The sequence below is a fragment of the Sapajus apella genome, unplaced genomic scaffold (assembly GCF_009761245.1).
Source record: "Sapajus apella isolate SASKATOON/1434 unplaced genomic scaffold, GSC_monkey_1.0 scaffold89, whole genome shotgun sequence".
NCBI lineage: Eukaryota > Metazoa > Chordata > Mammalia > Primates > Cebidae > Sapajus > Sapajus apella.
In genome coordinates this window covers 8940700-8960831 of record NW_022437029.1, presented here as the reverse complement: position 1 = coordinate 8960831, position 20132 = coordinate 8940700, and the positions used below count along the sequence as shown (strand labels likewise).

At 39.7% G+C, this 20132-nt stretch overlaps 1 protein-coding gene and 1 long non-coding RNA gene across 4 annotated transcripts; one reads left to right on the top strand and one right to left on the bottom strand.

The window, feature by feature from the left end:
* Nucleotides 1-6732: 6732 nt before the first annotated feature.
* CUNH2orf49 (chromosome unknown C2orf49 homolog) lies at nt 6733-17109 on the bottom strand. 3 transcript variants are annotated; one of them, XM_032255586.1, is made up of 5 exons: nt 15758-17109; nt 13732-13898; nt 10489-10615; nt 10240-10362; nt 6733-7551 (listed from the first exon to the last, which is right to left on the bottom strand). In XM_032255586.1, the coding sequence occupies exons 1-5, from the start codon at nt 15854-15856 to the stop codon at nt 7495-7497; spliced, it is 573 nt and encodes a 190-aa protein (XP_032111477.1). In that variant the 5' UTR covers nt 15857-17109; the 3' UTR covers nt 6733-7494. The 3 variants fall into 3 exon arrangements, with proteins under 3 accessions (XP_032111477.1, XP_032111476.1, XP_032111479.1); XM_032255588.1 differs by having other exon boundaries at nt 7538-7551; nt 10240-10342; XM_032255585.1 differs by having other exon boundaries at nt 6774-7551; nt 10240-10615.
* Nucleotides 17109-19416, top strand: LOC116534836. Its single transcript, XR_004261906.1, has 2 exons — nt 17109-18279; nt 18369-19416. It is a non-coding gene; the product is annotated as an uncharacterized LOC116534836 (long non-coding RNA).
* The last annotated feature ends 716 nt before the right edge of the window (nt 19417-20132 follow it).

Genomic DNA, 20132 nt, shown 5'->3' with positions numbered 1-20132 from the left:
GAGAAGAAAAGGCCCACCTGGGCACAGTGGCTCACACCAGTAATCCCAGCACTTTGGGAGGTCAAGGTGGGTGGATCATAAGGTCAGGAGATCTAGCTCATCCTGGCTAACATGGTGCAACCCCATCTCTACTAAAAATACAAAATATTAGCCAGGTGTAGTGATGCATGCCTGTAGTCCCAGCTACTCGGGAGACTAAGGCAAGAGAATCACTTGAACCCAGGAGGTGGAAGTTGCAGTGAGCCAAAATTGTGCCATTGCACTCCAGCCTGGGTGACAGAAGGAGACTCAGTCTCAAAAAAAAAAAAAAAAAAAAAAAATGGAAGAAGAAAAGGCCCTTGAGGACAGGGACCGTGTTTTATTTACTGTACTCCAGTTCCTTATTTAGCACCTGAGCACGTAGATACCTTAAAACTGCTGAATGGATGTCTGCCTAGGGATTTATTTTTTTGTTGTTAATAAAGTTGATTTGACATTCTTTTTCATTAAAACTCAAATCTTAAATGATATGACTTACGCAACACTAGAAATGAGTGGAGTGTTAAGATTAAAGGCAAAAGGAATGAAGATAATTACCCTAATTGATAAAAGTCATTTCCCACATGGGTAAAGGATACAATTCTGCAGCCTCTATACGTGTGTACTGGAATTGAACAATTAGGCAAGTGGATGGGGTGGTTGGTAGGAGCCATGTTTCTCACTGTTGGAGTGGGAGGTTACAGACACGCAGGTGAAGTCTGGAATGATCAATATGGTAATAGATTAGAGGTAGAGACATAAGTGTGAACTCATGTTCTACTCACTATAGATATAGATGGTTACATATAGAAACATCTATAGAGATGTACACCTATAGTGGTTAATATACATACATGTATTTCCTTGCTCTGTCAGTTGAGGAGGCCTAAAAACAATAACACCCCAGTAGCAATCAGCATACCTAGCACCCAGATCTCAGTTTTTAACACCCTTTTCCAATGAAAGGAGCCAAAGCTCCTTAGAGAAATGGCTCATTCTAGGGCTTATACAAAAAGACACGAGAGCATCCTATAGTACCAGAAAGGATGTGTTCAAAGAAAACACAATGATGGGATAAACCACAGGGAAATGGGAGCTAACTGAAAGAGCTTTCAATGGTCAATGCAGAAAAGAATTTGATTTAAAAAACAAAACAAAAAACACACACTTTAGATTTTAACCCCAAATATAAAATAAATATCCATGAGTCATACTGACATAAATCATTGAATAAAATTAATGGTAGAGGGTAAGTCTCCTGTGCAGAATTCTAAATCATTTATGTACTTTGCCAGCAAAGTAACTCTCCATTACTTAAGTGACTTAAGGTTATTTCTGTTTCCAAAGAGCACAGTATGTATGAAAAGGGGACACAGAAATAACTTTTTTTTTTTGAAAAAATATCATTCAGAAGACCAATAACTTCATAGCGGAAAAAACTGACAAACACTACATCAGTCAAATGAGGTCAACCTCAAAAGTAGTATCATGTTTACAGTATGTGTCCTCAAAATAATGTGATGAAAATGGCAATTTACCTCTGTGGTCTTCCCCACAGAACATAGAGCCCCAGTCTAATCATGAGAAAAACATCAGAAAAATCCCAGTTGAGGAACACTCTCCAGGTTTTACCTGACCAGTACTCTTCAAAACTGTAGCCATCAAAAACAAGGGAAGTCTGAGAAAATCAAAATAAATTATGAACTTTAGTTAACGAGTCATTTCAACAAAGGTACCGTACAAATGTAAGTTAGCAGGGAAACTGTGGAGTTTGTTAAAAGCCTTGTACTACTGTGGGAATTTCTCCAGAAATCTAAAACTGTCCTAGTTTATTTTTTAAAAGTTTATTTTAAAAGATTACATAGCAAGGCAGAAAAAACATAACAGAAGGCTTAGAGAGATATGGTTTTATATTTATGAAAAGTATTTGTCTTTCACCATATCTGGTAAAGCATTTTACAGTCTCCTAAGGGTTTAACTGTTAGTCAAAGAAATAAATCTTAGTTCAAACTATTTCCCTGAATATTAAAAAACAAAACAAGGCCAAGCACAGTGGCTTACCCCTGTAATCTCAGCACTTTGGGAGGCCAAGGTGGGTGGATCACGAGGTCAGGAGTTCAAGACCAGCCTGGGCAACATAGTGAAACCCCGTCTCTACTAAAAATACAAAAATTAGCTGGTGTGGTGGCAGGCGCCTGTAATCCCAGCTACTGGGGAGGCTGAAGCATGAGCATCACTTGAACCCAGGAGGCGGATGTTGCAGTAAGCCAAGACCATGCCACTGCACTCCAGCTGGAGAGCAAGACTCCAGCTCAACAACAACAAAAAAAAAAAAAAAAAAAGAGAAAAAGTTGGCTAATTTTATTTGAGGAGAAAAGATAGGGCTATTATAGACTTATTTAACTAGCCTTATTTTTGATTAAATTGAATGCTTGGTTAAATCTGAACAACGTTAACATCTTCCAATTGATATTAGAATCAAATCCAAGGTCCTACATAGGGTCATACATCATCTGGCTCCTGCCTGCCTTCTTTGACTTCATTTTATTCTACCATTGCCCCTGTTTTCATTCACTTGGGCCACACCAGTCTTTCTGTTCTAAGAACCTAGTAAGCCTTAGAGCGTTCATATTTTGTCCTTGTCTGGCACCTGTTACCTACTGCTGGGTAGCAAACTACCCCCAATACTTAATGGCTTCATACAACTTCCATTTTATTCACTCATGATTCTGAAAGTCATCAATCTGGACTGATCCAATCAGAGGGCTCATCATTGCAGCTTTAGTCAGCTGGCAGCTAGGCTGGGGATAGGTGACTAGTGGTCACATGTCTGGCTGTTGGGTGAGCCATGTATTTCTAATGAGCATACTAGGGCTTTTTCACATGGATGCAAGCAGAGGTCCAAGTGTAAGGATAGAAGCATTCACTTGATCAAAGCAAGTTACAAGGCCAGTCCATACACAAGTGGTGGGAAGCAGACTCCAGCCTTGATGGGAGGAGGAGTATGCAGCCATTCAAAATCGGATACATGTAGAATGCTTCTTCTGAAAGCTTTCCATAGCTGTGCCTCAGTCATGCTCTCTTCAAAGTATAGTATCTTCAGAGGACTTTCCTAACCACTGTATTTAAAATAGCTCCTCACCGGGCTGTCTTCATCCTTCACCTTTTCATGATCCTCTTTTATTTTCTACCATTACACTTATTGTTCCATGGTTCCCTTGCCTGTTTTCTCTATGGGAGCAATGAATTAACACAGCAAATTAAGTGCCTGCCTTGTTCATTCCCAAGTGCTAACACAGTAGGTACTCAACAAACATACAGGCAATTCACATCTTTATTTTTTATTCCACATTAAGAAAGATGATCAAGTTATTAAACAACTGAAAAAGTAGTGCACTTCAGGTAGTAAAATGCACTTTAGTAAAACCAATCTAAGTGGACATAAGATTTCTGTCTCTTCTGTCCAGACAAAAAAATGAAGAACCTATGTGTTAAGTATAAAGGAGAACCCTGGTGTGGTGGTGTATGCCTGCAGCCCCAGCTACAAGAGGCCAAAGCAGGAGCACTGCTTGAGCCAAGGAGTTCAAGGCTGCAGTGAGCTATGATTACGCCACTGGACTCCAGCTCTGGGCGACAGAGCAAGCCCTCATCTCTAAAACAAAACAAAAGATCAAGTAGAAAGTTACCTGAGTCTTTTCCAAGTTATTTAATTTGGAGCATCAGTCTCCAAATATAATAACATTAAGACAACAGTTTAGAAATTAACTTTTTTTCAGATCACTCCAACACAAAATCTCTCAACTGAATCTCTAGTTTGTCTCATTTTGTTAAGAGCTTATTACATGAGAAGGTTCAGAGACTTTTATTTCCATCCCTCAGCAAGCAGTGACAGTCAACATAACAGGCTCTGTAGCACCATGACATCCCAACACCAGACCACTCCAGCCACCCTCTCAGAGAAAAACTGCAAGATATGGCTGGACTACTCGAATCACATCTGATTAAACAATCCAGGTAAAGAAAGTTATACTATAAAGAATACTTTCCAAAATTGTTTACTCAAATAAAAACAGATCAAGTCATTACAGAGCATTTTTCCATTTTATTAAGAATAACAGACTTACTCAAGGTAATTTTACTTTGTTTATTTAAATAAGGATATGGCTACTTAAAAGACTTTTTACATACAAAAATGTACAAGGTTAAACTTTTGTGTACTTAATTACAAAACCTGCACAAGCGTTTAATAAAAGAGCACACTTAAAAACATTTTGACCATTATTTAGCCTCTAAAAATTACTGAAGTTCAACAGTAGTAAATAGAGGAAGCTCTTACTATAATATATACACATACCATGATTTAGTCTACTGGCAGTTTTACTTAATGTAAGTTTTTAAAAGGTCACATTGCTATTGAATGAGTCTCTATAGATCAGTTTTAGAATCATCTCTCAAAACTTAAGTCAACCAAAATATTATTTCAAATAATAATTCCAATTCTGAAGAATTTTAATACTAACAAATATATTATGGCCTCATAGTAGTAACTGAACCAAATTTCCAAAGTGCCTGGTAGCTGTCCAGATGAATTAGGTTACTTTGGAAAACTGTACTGTCTTTACAGCCATTGAGAAGCCATTCAGTGCCCTGGTGCTGTAGGGTCTTGAGACTTTCCAGAATCCACACAGCAGTCTATGATCCCTCAAATGTAAGAGGACAGGGGTCAGCCTATCTTCACCCCTCAGTGAATGAGGAGGGCCAAGCAGTATGACTTGCAAACCTAAGCCAGAAGCTTGGGATCTACAGTAAAAAGGAAGAATTAAAGTAGAGAAAGAAAATGTGTAAGGAGAAAGGGAAAATAACGAACAAAGAGGGAAAGGAAGAAGAAACAAGGATACCTGCTAATGGCAGGAAGTGATAAAGTGCCCATAAGTACAACTTACAAGCCTCCCACTAACTCTAATGTCATTAGCCTACTCCAGTAATAAGAAAACCTGGCTTTAGTGGACTACAGAATCAAGAGCAACATTACCTACTTCATGTTATTGAGGAACTAGTATTCTAAAGTTGTCTGCCATTCAAATCAAGTTCTTCTAACCTTTTAAGCAAACCAAAACACTTCAAAATATAGGGCTCCCAAGGCTGCTGCTCCAGATTCCCAGCATTCAGCCTGCTTCATTACGTGGAGAAGGGCATTTCAAGACAAGCTGTATCCATACACCTTCAGAAGGAACAAAGCTCTAAGAAGGTGGGATTATGTTAATACATAGTACATGGTTTAGCAGTTTCTCCACATTTCAAACTCAAAATAGCTCACTAACATGCTACTACCATGAGCATTGATTCTGAATGTTCATAATATAAACTTCAATTTGAAGCAACAATGTTACACAGTTCAGCTGTTATTACCAACCTACTCTGTAAGTTAAACAAATAAAATATTAATTTTATTGACTAACTAAAAATAAGTTCCCACTGACTTAAAATCGTCAAATGGCTAACTCTCTCAACTAAGAGAGAAACACAGATGGAAACGGAAAGGACAAGTGAATATAAAATAAAATTTGTCAATCTACTCTAAAATCTGCACTTTTAAAATCTTCCTTTGCATATATTTATGTATAGGATCACAGTTGCCCACCAACATTATTACGTCTATCAGCCCTGCAGATAAAAATTTACTGTTAATAATTTATGCAATACTTAGTGTGTTTTGTCTTATGTGTACAGATTTACAGTCTGGAATAAAGGCAGAATGATTAAAAACTACTGGGTTAAAGTCTTAGTATGGTACTTACCTGCAAGGCTGAATTAATTGTTTGGAAGGCTATTCAATAGCTGAACTAACATGTTTGTTTTAAGAAATCAAAAGAGGAACAAGACTCCTTTAAAACATATTGAAAAAGGTGTGAAGATCAATCATATAAAGAATTATGAAGTATCCTTTGCTCTTACGTAGAAACACATAGCAGAACAGTAGAAACTAGAACTCATGAACATAAGGTAAACCCTATCTTCCCATTGATTTCCATTATACAATTGGAGTGAAAACACTACTTGAACAAAAATAAACAAAAAACCTTAGCAGATAATTCTGTGTGGAACAGCCCTGTGAGAAGTGTCTATATTACAGCTGCAGGGAACCTCACCTAAGCTGGGAGTCCATCTTCCTATGCTGCACTCTGTAGTGACTTTTGACTCCAGCAGCTCCTCTACTGCCTACTCCATATTATGCTAATTTTTGCCCCTGACTGCTATGCTTCCTGGACTCTCATAAGTTCTAGAATTCTATGACCACTCCCAATTCTCTAAACTTCCTGCCATCAAATACCATCTCTAACATGATTACTCAGCTTGAAGATATTTTAAATCAACTTCATTGTGAAAAGATTAAGCTCCCAGGAGCGGTAATAGCTGAACTCACGGAGTGAGATCACAGACTGCTCATGAAAAGAATAGGTAGAACTGCTGCATGACAAAAACATTCTAAAGGATGGTCCAGGTGCAGAACCAACCTGTCAACTCGTAATATATACATCCATTGTCATGACTTCAAAGAAAGAAGCAATAGCAAGCACTGATTCCCTTTTGCTTTTTATGGGAAGAAGCAATGTAAGCACTTAAAGAATAGCATTTTTATCTGTATATTCTGAATAGTTTTCCAGCAGTACTACAAAGATGCTTTTCTTGGTGAACCTTTTAGGATGAATGTTGTAATATTTACTAAAATACTGTGACAAACTGTTTTATGTTTCAAAGAAATAAAAATGGCAAACTAGCAAAATACTTGAGTTTTAAAAAAAAAATCTCAAATTTCCCCCAAGACTCTGAACAAGGCTAATGAGAATAACTCCTAAAATTCACTGGATGCTTTTCTTTTTGAAGACAGAGTTTCACTCTTGTTGCTCAGGCTGGAGTGCAATGGCATGGTCTTGGCTCACTACAACCTCCGCCTCCTGGGTTCAAGCGATTCTCCTCCCTCAGCCTCCTGAGTAGCTGGGATTACAGGCATGCGCCACCGAACCCGACTAATTTTGTGTTTTTTAGTGGAGATGGCGTTTCTCCAGGTTGGTCAGGCTGGTCTGGAACTCCAGACTTCAGGTGATCTCCCCGCCTCGGCCTCCCAAAGTGCTGGGATTATAGGTGTGAGCCACCGTGCCCAGCCAATTCACTGGATGCTTTATAGTAGGCTTGTAGCTAATGATTTGACCAGGGTCAATATAAATGACATAAACTAAGCCATTGGTTTAAAAGATATTCTTTCTAATCAGGGCAAGACAGGCAAGAATTTTAAAAAAGAAAGGGAGGGAGGGAGGGAAGAAGGAAAGGAAAATAAATCCTTCATTTTTTTAAACCTATTTGAAACCTCTTAAGAAAATTCCACAATAAACAGGATTTCTGTAAATACTGTCAATATATATGAACATATTTGAAAAACTACAGTTACAGCATATTTACATTTTCGGAAACTTTCCTTCAGGGCCAAGTAACATGTTGTATTTTCCTTTTTGCTTGTGGGGGCTTCAGGTTATTCTGAAAGAAATGAACAGAAATCATTTATACTTGCAGAAATATCAGAAAACAATTTCCTAGTATTTTATTTCAATGTATTTAAAATGAACATTTTAAACAACCAAGGTTTACTATTAATGTATTAATGAAAGATCACTGCTGCCATCTGGTGGGAATATTTTTCTTTTTTTTTTTTTTGAGATGCAGTTTCGCTCGTTACCCAGGCTGGAGTACAATAGCGTGATCTCAGCTCACCACAACCTCCGCCTCCTGGGTTCAAACATTTCTTCTGCCTCAGCCTCCCAAGTAGCTGGGACTACAGGCGCATGCCACCATGCCCAGCTAATTTTTGTATTTTTAACAGAGACAGGGTTTCACCAAGTTGACCAGGATGGTCTCAGTCTCTTGACCTCGTGATGCATCCGCCTCGGCCTCCCAAAGTGCTGGGATCATAGGCGTGAGTCACCGCACCCGGCCTGTGGGAATTTATTCCAAGAGACAGGGGACTGAGTTTTCTAGCTCTGTGGTTCTGAAACGTTTGTAATAACAGAGCACTTAAAAACATGCCCCCCCACCCCCGCCCAAGACCGGTCTTATCCCAGAACCAATTAAACCAGCATCCATAAAAGGTAGAGGGATTGACTTCTTTTTGCTTTGGCTTTTTTGGGAAGCTCCTCAAGTGATCTTAACAGGGTTGAAAACCATTTGACTGCTCCGGATCTGCTTCCTCCCTGTCCGGCCCATCTCTTCCATCAACTTCACAATCCAAAGTCAATGAGAAATAGGCTGGGCAGGTGGCTTACACCTGTAATCTCAGCACTTTGGGAGGCCGAGGTGGGTGGATCATTTGAGGTCAGGAATTCAAGACCGGCCTGGCCAACAGGTTTGGTGAAACCCTGTCTCTACCAAAAATTTTAAAAAAAATTAGCTGGATGTTGTGGCAGGTGCCTGTAATCCTAGCTACTTGGGAGGCTTAGGCAGGAGGATGGTTTGTACCTGGGAGGTGGAGGTTGCAGTGAGCCAAAACTGCGCCACTGTACTCCAGCCTGGGAAATGGAATGAGACTCCGTCTCAAACAATAAACAAACAACAACAAAAACACAAAGTCAATGGGAAATGTTAATAAGAAGAAAATACTTATTTATATGTATGCACACATATAAAAGAATCTTTTATCCTTATTGTTTTATATATAGCGATATATATTTCCCTCTAAGATACATAAATAAAGATACATATATATGTAAAGATACATATACATACACATATACATATCTATATATCTCATATCTATGAAAGAGTAAAATTTTCTGAGGTAGAGAAATTCTGTTTAAGAGCCTGGGAAAAAAAATTCTTTGAGGCTTACTCCTTATGGCAGTATTTGAGATGTGGCTTTATTCTTCCAACTCCCATCCCATACCCTCCCTCCTCTCTCCCACAAAGGTAGCTGAAAGGAGTACGGAGGCAACATGGCCTCCTGTGTGCCCTGGGATTAAACAAACCTAAACTCAAATTGCAGTCTGGTTGCTTACAAACTCTGGAACTCCCAACAAACTTCTTTAAATTTACTAAGCTTCTGTTTCCTCATGAAATAGGAATATCAAAGACGCCTACTTCAAAGGGTTACTGAAAGCATACAATGAACTAATATAAGTAAAGAACTCATGACCAGTCAGGTGGTTTTCTTTTTCCAGGGTCTAGTATTTTAGAATGTTTGAATTTACTAAATTTTGATCCCTTTGATACATGATTATATGTGTGTGTGTATGTGTGTATATGTATATATATATAATCATCTCACAAATTAAACTCTAATACATGTTAACTGCACCAAATTTGCTAAGAAGCATCCAAATGATTCAACATAGTAAAGCACAACATAATAGATTTCTCCAACTTCTGCTATCCTCACAAAGCTAGGTAAACTGAGCAGTAGGTGAGGCAAGTGGCAAATCTTAAAAAGATTCTAGTGCAGTTTTTTTTTTCTTTGAGACAGAGTCTTGCTCTGTCATCCAGGCTGGAGTACAATGGTGCTGTCTTGGCTCACTGCAACCTCCACCTCCTGGGTTCAAGTGATTTTCTTGCCTCAGCCTCCTGAGTAGCTGGGATTACAGGCACCTGCCACCACACCTGGCTAATTTTTGTATTTTTAGTAGAGACAGGTTTCACCATGCTGGCCAGGTTGTTCTCAAACTCCTGAGCTCGTGATCTGCCCATCTTGGCCTCCTAAAGTGCTGGAATTACCGGCATGAGCCACTGTGCCCAGCCTGGTGTGGTTTTAAGGTATGAACAAACAGACAGACTTAAGGTCAGCCCCCAAATGCTACTTAATAAATGTGTGACCCTGGACAAATTACTTAATGTTCTAAACATTGCTAATAAAGGAATATTTGTCTATTTTCATTCCAAGACAGTTAAAGGAACTTAATGAGAAAAATCTAGGAAAACTGCCTAATGTAGAGAGATCCTCTCTCTATGTATTTTAAGCAGAAATAACTTGAGTGAACTTTTAAAAACATTAATCAGCATGGATTTTAAAATTCCAGGATTCAAATACTTGAGTAATGAGATGTATTATACAAATGGGACAGGCCATCAAAAGGGTTTAAAAAAAGAATGTAGCACCGTCGACCCACCTCCCATTATGAGCCAGACTGCTCAGGTTTCATTCAGACCACTTACCAGCATGGAAATGACCCCCATACTTACGATGGCCTCTGCTTCTTCTTTAGGAGCAGCTCGCTTTAACTTCACTGGAGTAGTTCCAACAGGGGACAATGGTGGCGACTTCACAGAGCCTGAAGGACTTTTCCTATGCGTTAAGTCATGGTTCTGTTTAGTGTCATTATTATTGTGTTCCGTTTTATTGTTCATAGGCAAATTGGAAGACAAAATTAGGGGTGAAACACTCGAAGAGGAATTTGATAATTTTCTAAAGGCATTATTGGTAAAGCTTGCCTGAGGGGGAGGCTTGAGTTGATCATTATCTCCATTCTCTGTCTTTTTCACTTTTATGCTTGTACTTGTTGAACTTCCATCAAATACAATGAGGGGTCTTTTCCTTAACCCGTCTACAGCGCTACTCCTGAAATCAAAAAGATATGCTCTTGAAAAATACCATCTGGAATGGCAAACCAGTTCACTGGAATTCAAGTTCAAATAAACAATAACCAAGAAGATTTATTGATAAGACTAATCTTTTCTAAGTGGGACTATTAGAAATTAAACTTTCTATGTTCACTCTAAATGAGAGAATTCCCTAGTGTTTTATTTCAAAGTTTAAAATATTTATGTACAAGAAATTCAAAGTTAGCTTTAATGTATACACAAGATACAGCTGTTTTTAAAACATCAATTAACTATCTAGCCCTGGAACTTAAAATGAGATTTCCTGGTTAAAAAACAAACACCAGCTTACTGATAGGGTTATCTTAAGCATGTAATCAGTTATTATTTAAAAAGGATAAAAAACTATAAAACTATACCAAGACTACCACAGTGGTAATCTACAAATGAGGCGCAGCATTCTATTCCATTCACTAAAGGTCTCTAAAGCCAAGACATTTTCTAAACTAATTGTAACTATGATATTTGTACAAGTTTAATTGTAAAATTTGGCAAGTATCTTCATATTTACCTTCTGGAAATCTAATTTCCACTCAATTATTAAGGTTAATAATGAAAGCATTCGTTTGCTTATTACTCATCATACCTCAAGCTATATAACAGATTAACTAAAAACAAACAAAACAAACCCTCTTTTTTTTTTTTTTTTGAGACAGAGCTGCATTCTTGTAGCCCAGGCTGGTGTGTGGTGTGCAATGGCACAATCTTGGCTCACTGTAACCTCCACCTCCTGGGTTTAAGCAATTCTCCTGCCACAACCTCCTGAGTAGCTGGGATTATAGGTACACGCCACAAGGCAGGCAAATTTTTGTATTGTTAGTAGAGACAGGGTTTCACCATGCTTGCCAGGCTGGTCTTGAACTCCTGACCTCAGGTTATCCACCTGCCTCAGCCTCCCAACATGCTGGGATTATAGGCAAGAGCCACTGTGCCCGCATTAACAACAACAAAAAAAACCTTTTAATTAAACATGTTAAAAAAACTTGAGGTAGCCAGTTATTAGGAAGAACAATTCAGCTCTGCTACTCAAAGTGTGATCTAGGGACCAGCAACACAACATCATCATCATCTTGGGACTTTGTAAGAAATGGAGAATCTGGGGCATCAACCTGAACTAAGCATCAGAACCCATATTTTAACCAGATTCCTATGCAGCTGGCCAAACTCAAAAATTTTTGGGTCATCAATGAACATAATTTGGTAGAAAATGAAAAGTAAGGTCATTGTATACCCACTGCCTTTGTAGAAAGGAAACAGAGGGACTGAGAGCAGGGCTTGACGGCTTGTTTCATCTAAGATTCAAGAGGCACATTAAAGTGTGAGAAGCACCAGGCTATGTTGCTATGGACCTAGTCCTAGCTCTATGTGACCCTGGGCATGTTATAGCACTTCTCAGGATCTCGGTTCCTCCACAGATAAAATAATAAGCAGTTTAACAATACAAAATGATCTCTTGGATCCTTCCAGTTTTAATGCTCTGAATCAATCGTGAATTTAAAAAATAGAGTCAAAAAGCCTTTCTGAAATGATTCTGAGGGACTAATCAAGACAGTTGTAAGATGATTGCTTCAAAGAAAAGAAAAACCAGCACAGAAAGTTTTGCTTATAAGAACAATATGCCTGAATGTGCTGATCGAGGAAAATATTGGCTGAGTAAGAGCAAAAGTAAATTAAAAGGCATATGCAGTGTAAACCATATTTATGAAAGTTAACACTAATACATAGTCTGTACTAGTAAGTAAAAGTAACCATCAAGCTAAAATGATGGTCAATCTGAAATGTGCCCTTGATCAAAGGTCAGATTTTATTTTCCAAAAGACAAGGAGCAGACATGTACTCTTTGGCTATCCTTCATACTTGAAGAATAATCTCAATCACAAGTTTTCTTTGTAAAACAGGGATTAAAACTCAGAGGAACATACTTCCCCTTACCCTCACCCTCCTACTGTATCTTCTCCTACTCTCTAGTGTACTGCCTATGACAGCGCCTTACAAACAGAAGGCCCCTTCCCCTCCCCACACACCTTAAAAAAATTAATTGATCAACAGTATCCACTTAGATATAATAAACATCAGAAGAAATAACTAGTTCACTTAAGGATCTTAGGACATTCTGCACTTATTAACCAATCAACAACAGTGGTTAATCAAATGTAACTTTCTTTAAAAAAGAAAATTCACTTGCCTGTGGTTTTATCAAAAAATTTTTGAAATAAAAAATTTTAAATAGCAGAACTCAAGCTAGTTAACAGGCCCTTCGTTTGTGTATTATTCAAAGACATTAGAGTTTTTTACCTGACTTTTTTCTCAAAATTCAGGAAATCCTACTGGCTCTACCTACAAAAAGCACGTAGACCCCAGCCTACCAAATTTACTATAGTCAAAGCTGCTGCCATCTATTGCCTGGATTACAGTACAGCCTTCTAATTTGTTTCCTTGCTTCCACATTTATACATGCCCCTTCCCCTCCCCAGATACCTTAAATCACTTCTTAGAAGAGCAGCCAGAGTCATCTTGTCAAAATGTACATCTAATGATGTCACCACTCTGCTCAAAATCCTCTAGTGGCTTCTTATCTCAGAGTAAACCAAAGTCCTTACAATGACTTATAAAGGTTTCCATGATCTGACAATCTCTTCTGTTCACCCCCATACAACTCGTTCCTCCTGCAGCCCTGATGGCCGCTTTGTTATTCCTGGTATATGATGGGCACATTCCTGATCCAGCCTCTTGTATTCTGGCCCAGAGTGCTAGCTTGTTCTCTTATTTCCTACAGGTCTCTTTACTAAATTGTCATTTCTCACTATGATTGTTCCTGGACAATTTATCAAAAATTGTAACCTTTCTCCCTGACCTTTACTACTTATGGAACAATACTGTTATATAGTAACTCTGCTATTATGTTTCTCCCAAACATGAGTAGGAAATTTTGTCAGTTTTATTTACTGCTATATACATAGTGGCTGGTGCTCAATAGAGTGAGTCCGAAATTTTTTTTACTTAAGTTTACCTCAGGAAAAATCAGTAACTGTTTAGTTATAAGATGAACTGAATGCTAGAACCACCAAAAAGTACCTTTTAGTCTCATTTTTAATCTCATGGTGTTCTCTTTTCTTTTCCATCATTTTCCCCCATCTATTCTTCGGCAAATCCCTCTGAGGCAATGGTATTGCGTGCTGGACATAAAGGTCGGTAAGACTGTCTTTGTTTATTTTTGCATCAGTTTCAACAGCTATGTTCTTCTGTGGGGGGGAAAAAGTAATTTCAAAACAACATTCTTAATTTTAATAACTAACCATCTTACCTAACATGGTAAAACATTACTGCTTAAATCACAAATTAATTAAAAAACCATTTTCACAATAACATGAATACTTAAAGACAGCGTTATAGGCTACATTCTGTAAATATTAGGTTCAGCCCCATCTTAAAGACAATGGTCACATTTTCTCAGTGTGACAAGGATTGCTATCCACAACTGCTCAGCCAACATACCAAGCATGAAAGATCATTTTCCAGTATTATTACCTTAATATACAAGGGGATTGAAAATAGGGGACTGCCTGGGAAAAACAGACAAAAGAAAGTGAACAATGACTAGCAATCACCGCATTCTGTCAAGAAGCTACCTTGAGTGTTGCTATCATGATCAGATTAGTGGGATACAGGTCTCAGTCTTGTCTTATATTTCTCGTGCTTCTTTAATGTAGTACTTCCTAAACTGAAGTTAACTATAAAGATTTCAAACAACACCACAGATAGAAACTGTTATCCCCGTAGTGACGACAGTAACAGTACATCATTAGAAAAGCCTGCACCCCATTTTCACTGCTTCTTTCAAGTAAGCTTCCAGTCACTGTCCAACCACCTCTAACTAAATCACCTCATTCTTCCTTATTTTCCAATTTGTTCTGGACATCACGAAAAACATATAGCATAAACACAGGAGTGTCATGAAGACAGAGTTTGGATTTAAGATGAAAAGTGAAAATGGTAATGAGATCACAGGCTCTTCAATTTCAACTCAGAAAGGCTTGAAAACATTTGTGTTTTGGCAACTGACAAACCTATATCCTCTAACAAAATCTAATAAAAGCACATTTTACTTCTCTTTCATATATTGGACTAATTTATTTTCACCCTGTCCTCACTCAAAGGTAGGGGAAACTCCCAGGATTCCCTTGGACAACATTGCCAGAGAATTCATAGGCCCGTTCCTTTGGGAAATATTGTCTTAGCAAAATTTCAGGGCACATTCCGTAACTACTGAACGAGAAACTGGGGACAGAGCCCAACAATCTGTGTTTTAGCAAGCCCTCGACTGGTTCTTAAGTACATGAAAAGTTTGAGAACCACAGGTAAAAACGTACTGACATAATTAAAATAAGCTCTACTTGGCAAGAGGACTTGAAATTCAAGAAAGATAGGGTATCAAGGGGAAAACCATATGGAAAACAACAAAATATGCTACATAAACCCCAATGAAACTTTCAGTAATTCTCTATCACTTAAAACATCACGTTTTTCCTTTCTCATTTTTCGCCTACTGTCAGAAGCCACACAGGCTGGAAAAGAACACGCGCTACATGAAGAGCCAGAAGCCCTGAATTCTCCTCCTGGCAGTACCATTTACAGATGTCGTGACCTTAAACAAGTCACTTCATCTCTCTGAACTGTTTTATCATCTTTAAACGGTGAGAGAGGGTGTGGAAAGGACAGTTTCTCAGACGCTTTCCAGCCCTGACAGTCGATGATTTCTACCTCCCTTGCCTATTCTACGCTTCTTCCCCACTTCCTTTCTTCCTCAGGTTGGTGCTTACACACAGGCAGAGGGGGTGGCCTGGGACTCCTCTTTCTGAGCCATCAGGATGGATAAATAAGCCCTATTTCCCAAGCATTCCTGATATTCTACGGGCGTCTATTTTTTCGGACGGGGGCGAGGTGCGGGAGCGAGGGGACAGCTGGCTGTTCTGTGGAGAGTGGCACAAACCCGGCGGGAGTGTCCGCAGTTACCCAAAGCTACTTAAGGAGAGCTCAGATGCAAGCGCCTCATCAGGGAAGGCCCACCCGTCCGCCCGCCCTCCACTCCGGCGCGCCCAACCTGCTCCAGAGTAAGGAGAAGGAACTCCTGGGACAGCAGCTCGGGGTGCAGCAGCAGTTCCGAGTCCGTGCAGCTGCGACCGCCCACATCCCCCGCCATCGTCGTCGCCAGGAGACCCCGGTCGGCTACCCACAAAGCCCCGCGAAGAAAGCGTTCCGGAAATGACGTACTCTGGCGGAGACTCGAGTGTGTCGTCACTCGAGTGCGCCGCACGTCGGGCTCTTTCTCTCGGTGCTGGATCAGGCGTTGGGGTCTGGCCTTGCTTGCAAAAATCTCCCAGGGACCAGAGAAGAGAGGGGGATGTCAGACGTAGAAACAAATGGCGTGTCAAGTTTGCAGGAAGAGAGAGAAGAGTGAAGTTCCGGGAGCCGACCGCGATTGGTCGCGCATTCTATGACGTCCAACGGCAGAGGCCAAAGGGATTCCTGGGGCAGCCTCGAGGGAAAGAATTCTGGCGCGCAGGGCTGGTATACATTACTCTAAATATGGCAGTGGTTGTGTCCGAACTTACCGTCTTTTTCTTTGTTTAACCTGTTTCTCGTCTCTTCAGCGCCCTCTGTACAATGTAAGACCAGAGGCTTTATTTAGTGAATTCCCTGTAACCCCGGCGCCTTGGACAAATAGGTATTCAAGTGTTTGTTTCCTGAAAAAATACTCTGAATTAATCTACTCACATGTAAAAAATAATAACCGTCTGAGAAACGCCAGTAATAACAGCCAAACGTTTGTTACATTTACAGTGTGCCAGAAACTGCATTTTACGTGTATTATTATCACATTCCTCAGAACAGCCTAATGACATATATATATTACTATAATGCCTATTTTTCAGATGAGGAAACTGAGGCATAGAAAGGATAATTTACTCAAGAGTGAGGAAGTAGCAAGCGTAAAATCCAAATCTTCTGCATGTAGTAATAGCTACAGTGAAGTAACTTTAAATCGCTGTAGGTATCAATTATAGTGTAATTCCCAGGAATTAATTTATTAAGAAATATTCTCTTCTCTTTCACCATTCATGGAGAGATATATACCCCTAAATATTTTGCACATTTAAAACTTAAACTTGCTGGGCGTGGTGGCTTATGCCTGTAATCCCAGCGTTTTGGGAGGCTGAGATGGAAGGATTGCTTGAGGCCAGGAGTTCCAGGCCAGCCTGGGCAACATAGTAAGACCCCGTAGCTACAAAAAAATTGTTGAAAAATTAACCAGGCACGGTGGTGCCTCTGTAGTACTAGCTACTCAGGAGGTTGAGGTAGTAGGATCACTGGTGCCCAGCAATTCCACCCTGCAGGGAGGTAGGATCACCACACTGCACTTCAGCCTGGGCGACAGAGTGGGACCATGTCCGAAAAAATAAATAAATAATAAAACTTGCAGATAGGTTCTGAATGTTTATTGTATGCATCCTCTATGATGTATCATTTTATTGGAGATTATTGCATTGTCTACAAAAATAAGAACTCTGAGGATGCCAAAAGATAAACCTTGAAAGAGGACTAGAAGTGAGATCCTCAAAAAACAAAAAGCTGAGAAGTGTTTTGCAATTTTTCTTAACCATTTATGTATGGTTATGTATTTTATGTCTAGAAAGTGAATTTCAGATCTGAGAGGAAACTTAAAAGTTTCTCAGTCTAGTTCTTTCATGTTAGTGCCAAGAAAACTGATCAGAAAGAGATTACATGACTTGCCCAAAATTGAACAGTCCTAAATCTGGGCCTAGGCAGGCATCTGAGTGTCTTAAATTGGAGTTAAATGTATTAGCATCATGGTATTAACATCATGATATTCCATATCTCAAATCCGATTTTACTTTCATTACAGTAGTGAAATAAGTGTGATTAGTTATTATCCCCATTTCCTTCCCTGGGAGGCACATTGTTTTAGTATCAAAAACAGCTAGCTTGTAAGAATCCTGGGCTAGAAACCTGACCTCATTTCAAGTTTTACTCTGTTGCACTGAGACCTTGGGTGAGTTACTCAGTTTCTCAGCCTCAGTCCCCTCATCAGGAAAATGTGGTGTTAACACTTTCTGTGAAGAATGATCAAAGGAGTGGAGATTATAGAGATTATAAACACACTTGGCACAGAGTAAGTTTAAGAACTGGCAGCTGGTTTTTATAAAGTTAACGGTCATAGAAGAGAGGAAAGGGCAGGCTTGGAGTGACTCAGAGTTGGATTATAACCTTGGCTTCTTTAATCACCTAGGACATATACTCTCCAACTGTAGCTTCCTTCCCTCTGAGATGGAAATTATAAGCCATCTTGCAGTGTTTTGAGGATTGGAGTTAGTGTATAAAATGCCTCTTCTGTTGGCTCTCCTTGGAGATTTGTCGTATCCTATTGATTGTCATCAAAGGAAAGAAGTGGCAGGATGATGGCATAAGAGGGAAGAACCTTGAGTTTAATAGTCTGAAAAAGTGGTTACAGGTTATTGCTGTGCTTTTTTCTCTCTGTGGGTTTCTGAACCCATCACCTAACCTGAAGCCTCTAACTTCATCTGCAGAAATGTTTTGTGCCAGGTAAGATGTCTTTTTTTCTTCCAGTACTTCCCAGTTTAAAACTAGGGGTACTTCCTTGGTTAAAACTAATTCTATTAATATTATTCTAGGTGCCTGTAAAGCAGAACTCTTGAGATAGAAGGAGTGTTGTCTGAGGGGGAAAAAAAATCGCGATTAGGAGAGGAGGAACTTGAATGAGATTTACATACCCTCTCTCTTCCAAGGGAGGAGAGAATGTTTGGTGATGCCTGCCCACTCCTTCCTGGGCAGACCCCTTGTAGCATGGAACATTGGAGAATTTGCAGTCTGCTAACTGTTTCTGATTTAGGAGGTTGGTGGGGAGGCCTTTTAATTTGCATTTTTAACAAGTTCTGAGGTGATGCTTCAAATATGTCCAGGCAGAAGGGCTGCCTCACAGTGATTTCTGCCATACCACATGGGAATTGAATTCACAGGTATCTCTAACCCTTGAGCCTGAAACCAAAAGACTCAAAAACAAACACTAAGTGGACAAAGAATATCTCAGAATTTCTGTGGAGACCAGTGACACGAGGACCTACGGTCTCTCTCTTCTCATCTTGGCACTTCAGAAATCTCCCGAGTCTGGATATAGCACTGGGGAAAGGGGTGGGGCCTCCCGTTGATAAGATTGTCACTGCAGATAAATGGAGCTTTCAAATTGAAAGAAAGAAGGAGGGCTTCCCGTTGATAAGATTATTGTCACTGTAGGTAAATGGAGGCTTCAAATAGAAATAAGTTTCAGTTACAGAAAAGAAAATATCTTTGTTTTACACATTTGAGTTTGCAGACCTAATGTTCCTCCTCCTACACTATCATCTGTAACCCTAAGGCACTCAACATTTTAAGCTAACTATAAGGATTTTCACTTCACTCACAGATCCTAAGGTTTTATTCACTAACGTTTTTATTTGGTGACGATAGTTGACAAGAACAAAGCTATGGAGAACAAACAAAACACAGCTGTGGTGCCTGGCATTGCCACCTCACTAGATTGTGAGTTCCTCTGGGACAGGGTCCATACATTTCCTTCTTATCCCTCACTTAGCCATTAGCATGCACAGTGCTTGTATTTAGTAGGTGCTCAATAAATGTTTGTGGAATGAATGCATGATGAACAAAATCTATACTGAGGACTCTGGGGTTGATTCTTGTTGATAATGTAATATTGCTAAGATATTTATGTTATAAATATGTTACAAATATTGTGTCAAAAATATACTTGAGCAGGCTGGGCGCAGTGGCTCATGCTTGTAATCCCAGCACTTTGAGAGGTTGAGGCGGGTGGATCACTTGAGGTCAGGAGTTCGAGACTAGCCTGGCCAACATGGTAAAATCCTACCTCCTCAAAAATTAGCTGGGTGTGGTGATGGGTGCTAGTAATCCCATCTACTTGGGAGGCTGAGGCGGGAGAATCACTTGAACCTGGGAGGCAGAGGTTGCAGTGAGCTGTGATCACGCCATTGTACTCCAGCCTGGGCGACAGAGCAAGACTCCGTCTCAAATAAATAAAGATAATCTAGGCCAGATGTGGTTGCTCATGCCTGTAATCCCAGCACCTTGGGAAGCCAGTTGGGTGGATCACTTGAGGTCAGGAGTTCAAGACCAGCCTGGCCAACATCTGTCTCTACTAAAAATACAAAAATTAGCCCAGCATGGTGCCACATGCCTGTAGTCACAGATACCCAGGAGGCTGAGGAAGGAGAATCGCTTGAACCTGGGAGGTGGAGGTTGCAGTGAGCTGAGATTGCACCACTGCACTCCAGCCTGAGTGACAGAGACTATGTCTTAAAAAAAAAAAATCTAGTTAATCAATATTTCAATATTGAGCATCAAGAATTTTAAAGAATTGGTTG

Excerpts from the sequence above, each read along its gene's own strand:
- CUNH2orf49 (XM_032255585.1), bottom strand. The coding sequence starts at position 15,856 with ATGGCGGGGGATGTGGGCGGTCGCAGCTGCACGGACTCGGAACTGCTG. Across the intron at positions 13,899-15,757 it reads TTCTCCTTACTCTGGAGCAG|AAGAACATAGCTGTTGAAAC; the intron begins GTTGGGCGCGCC and ends TCCCCCCCACAG. Across the intron at positions 7,552-10,239 it reads AAGAAGAAGCAGAGGCCATC|AATAACCTGAAGCCCCCACA; the intron begins GTAAGTATGGGG and ends CATTTCTTTCAG.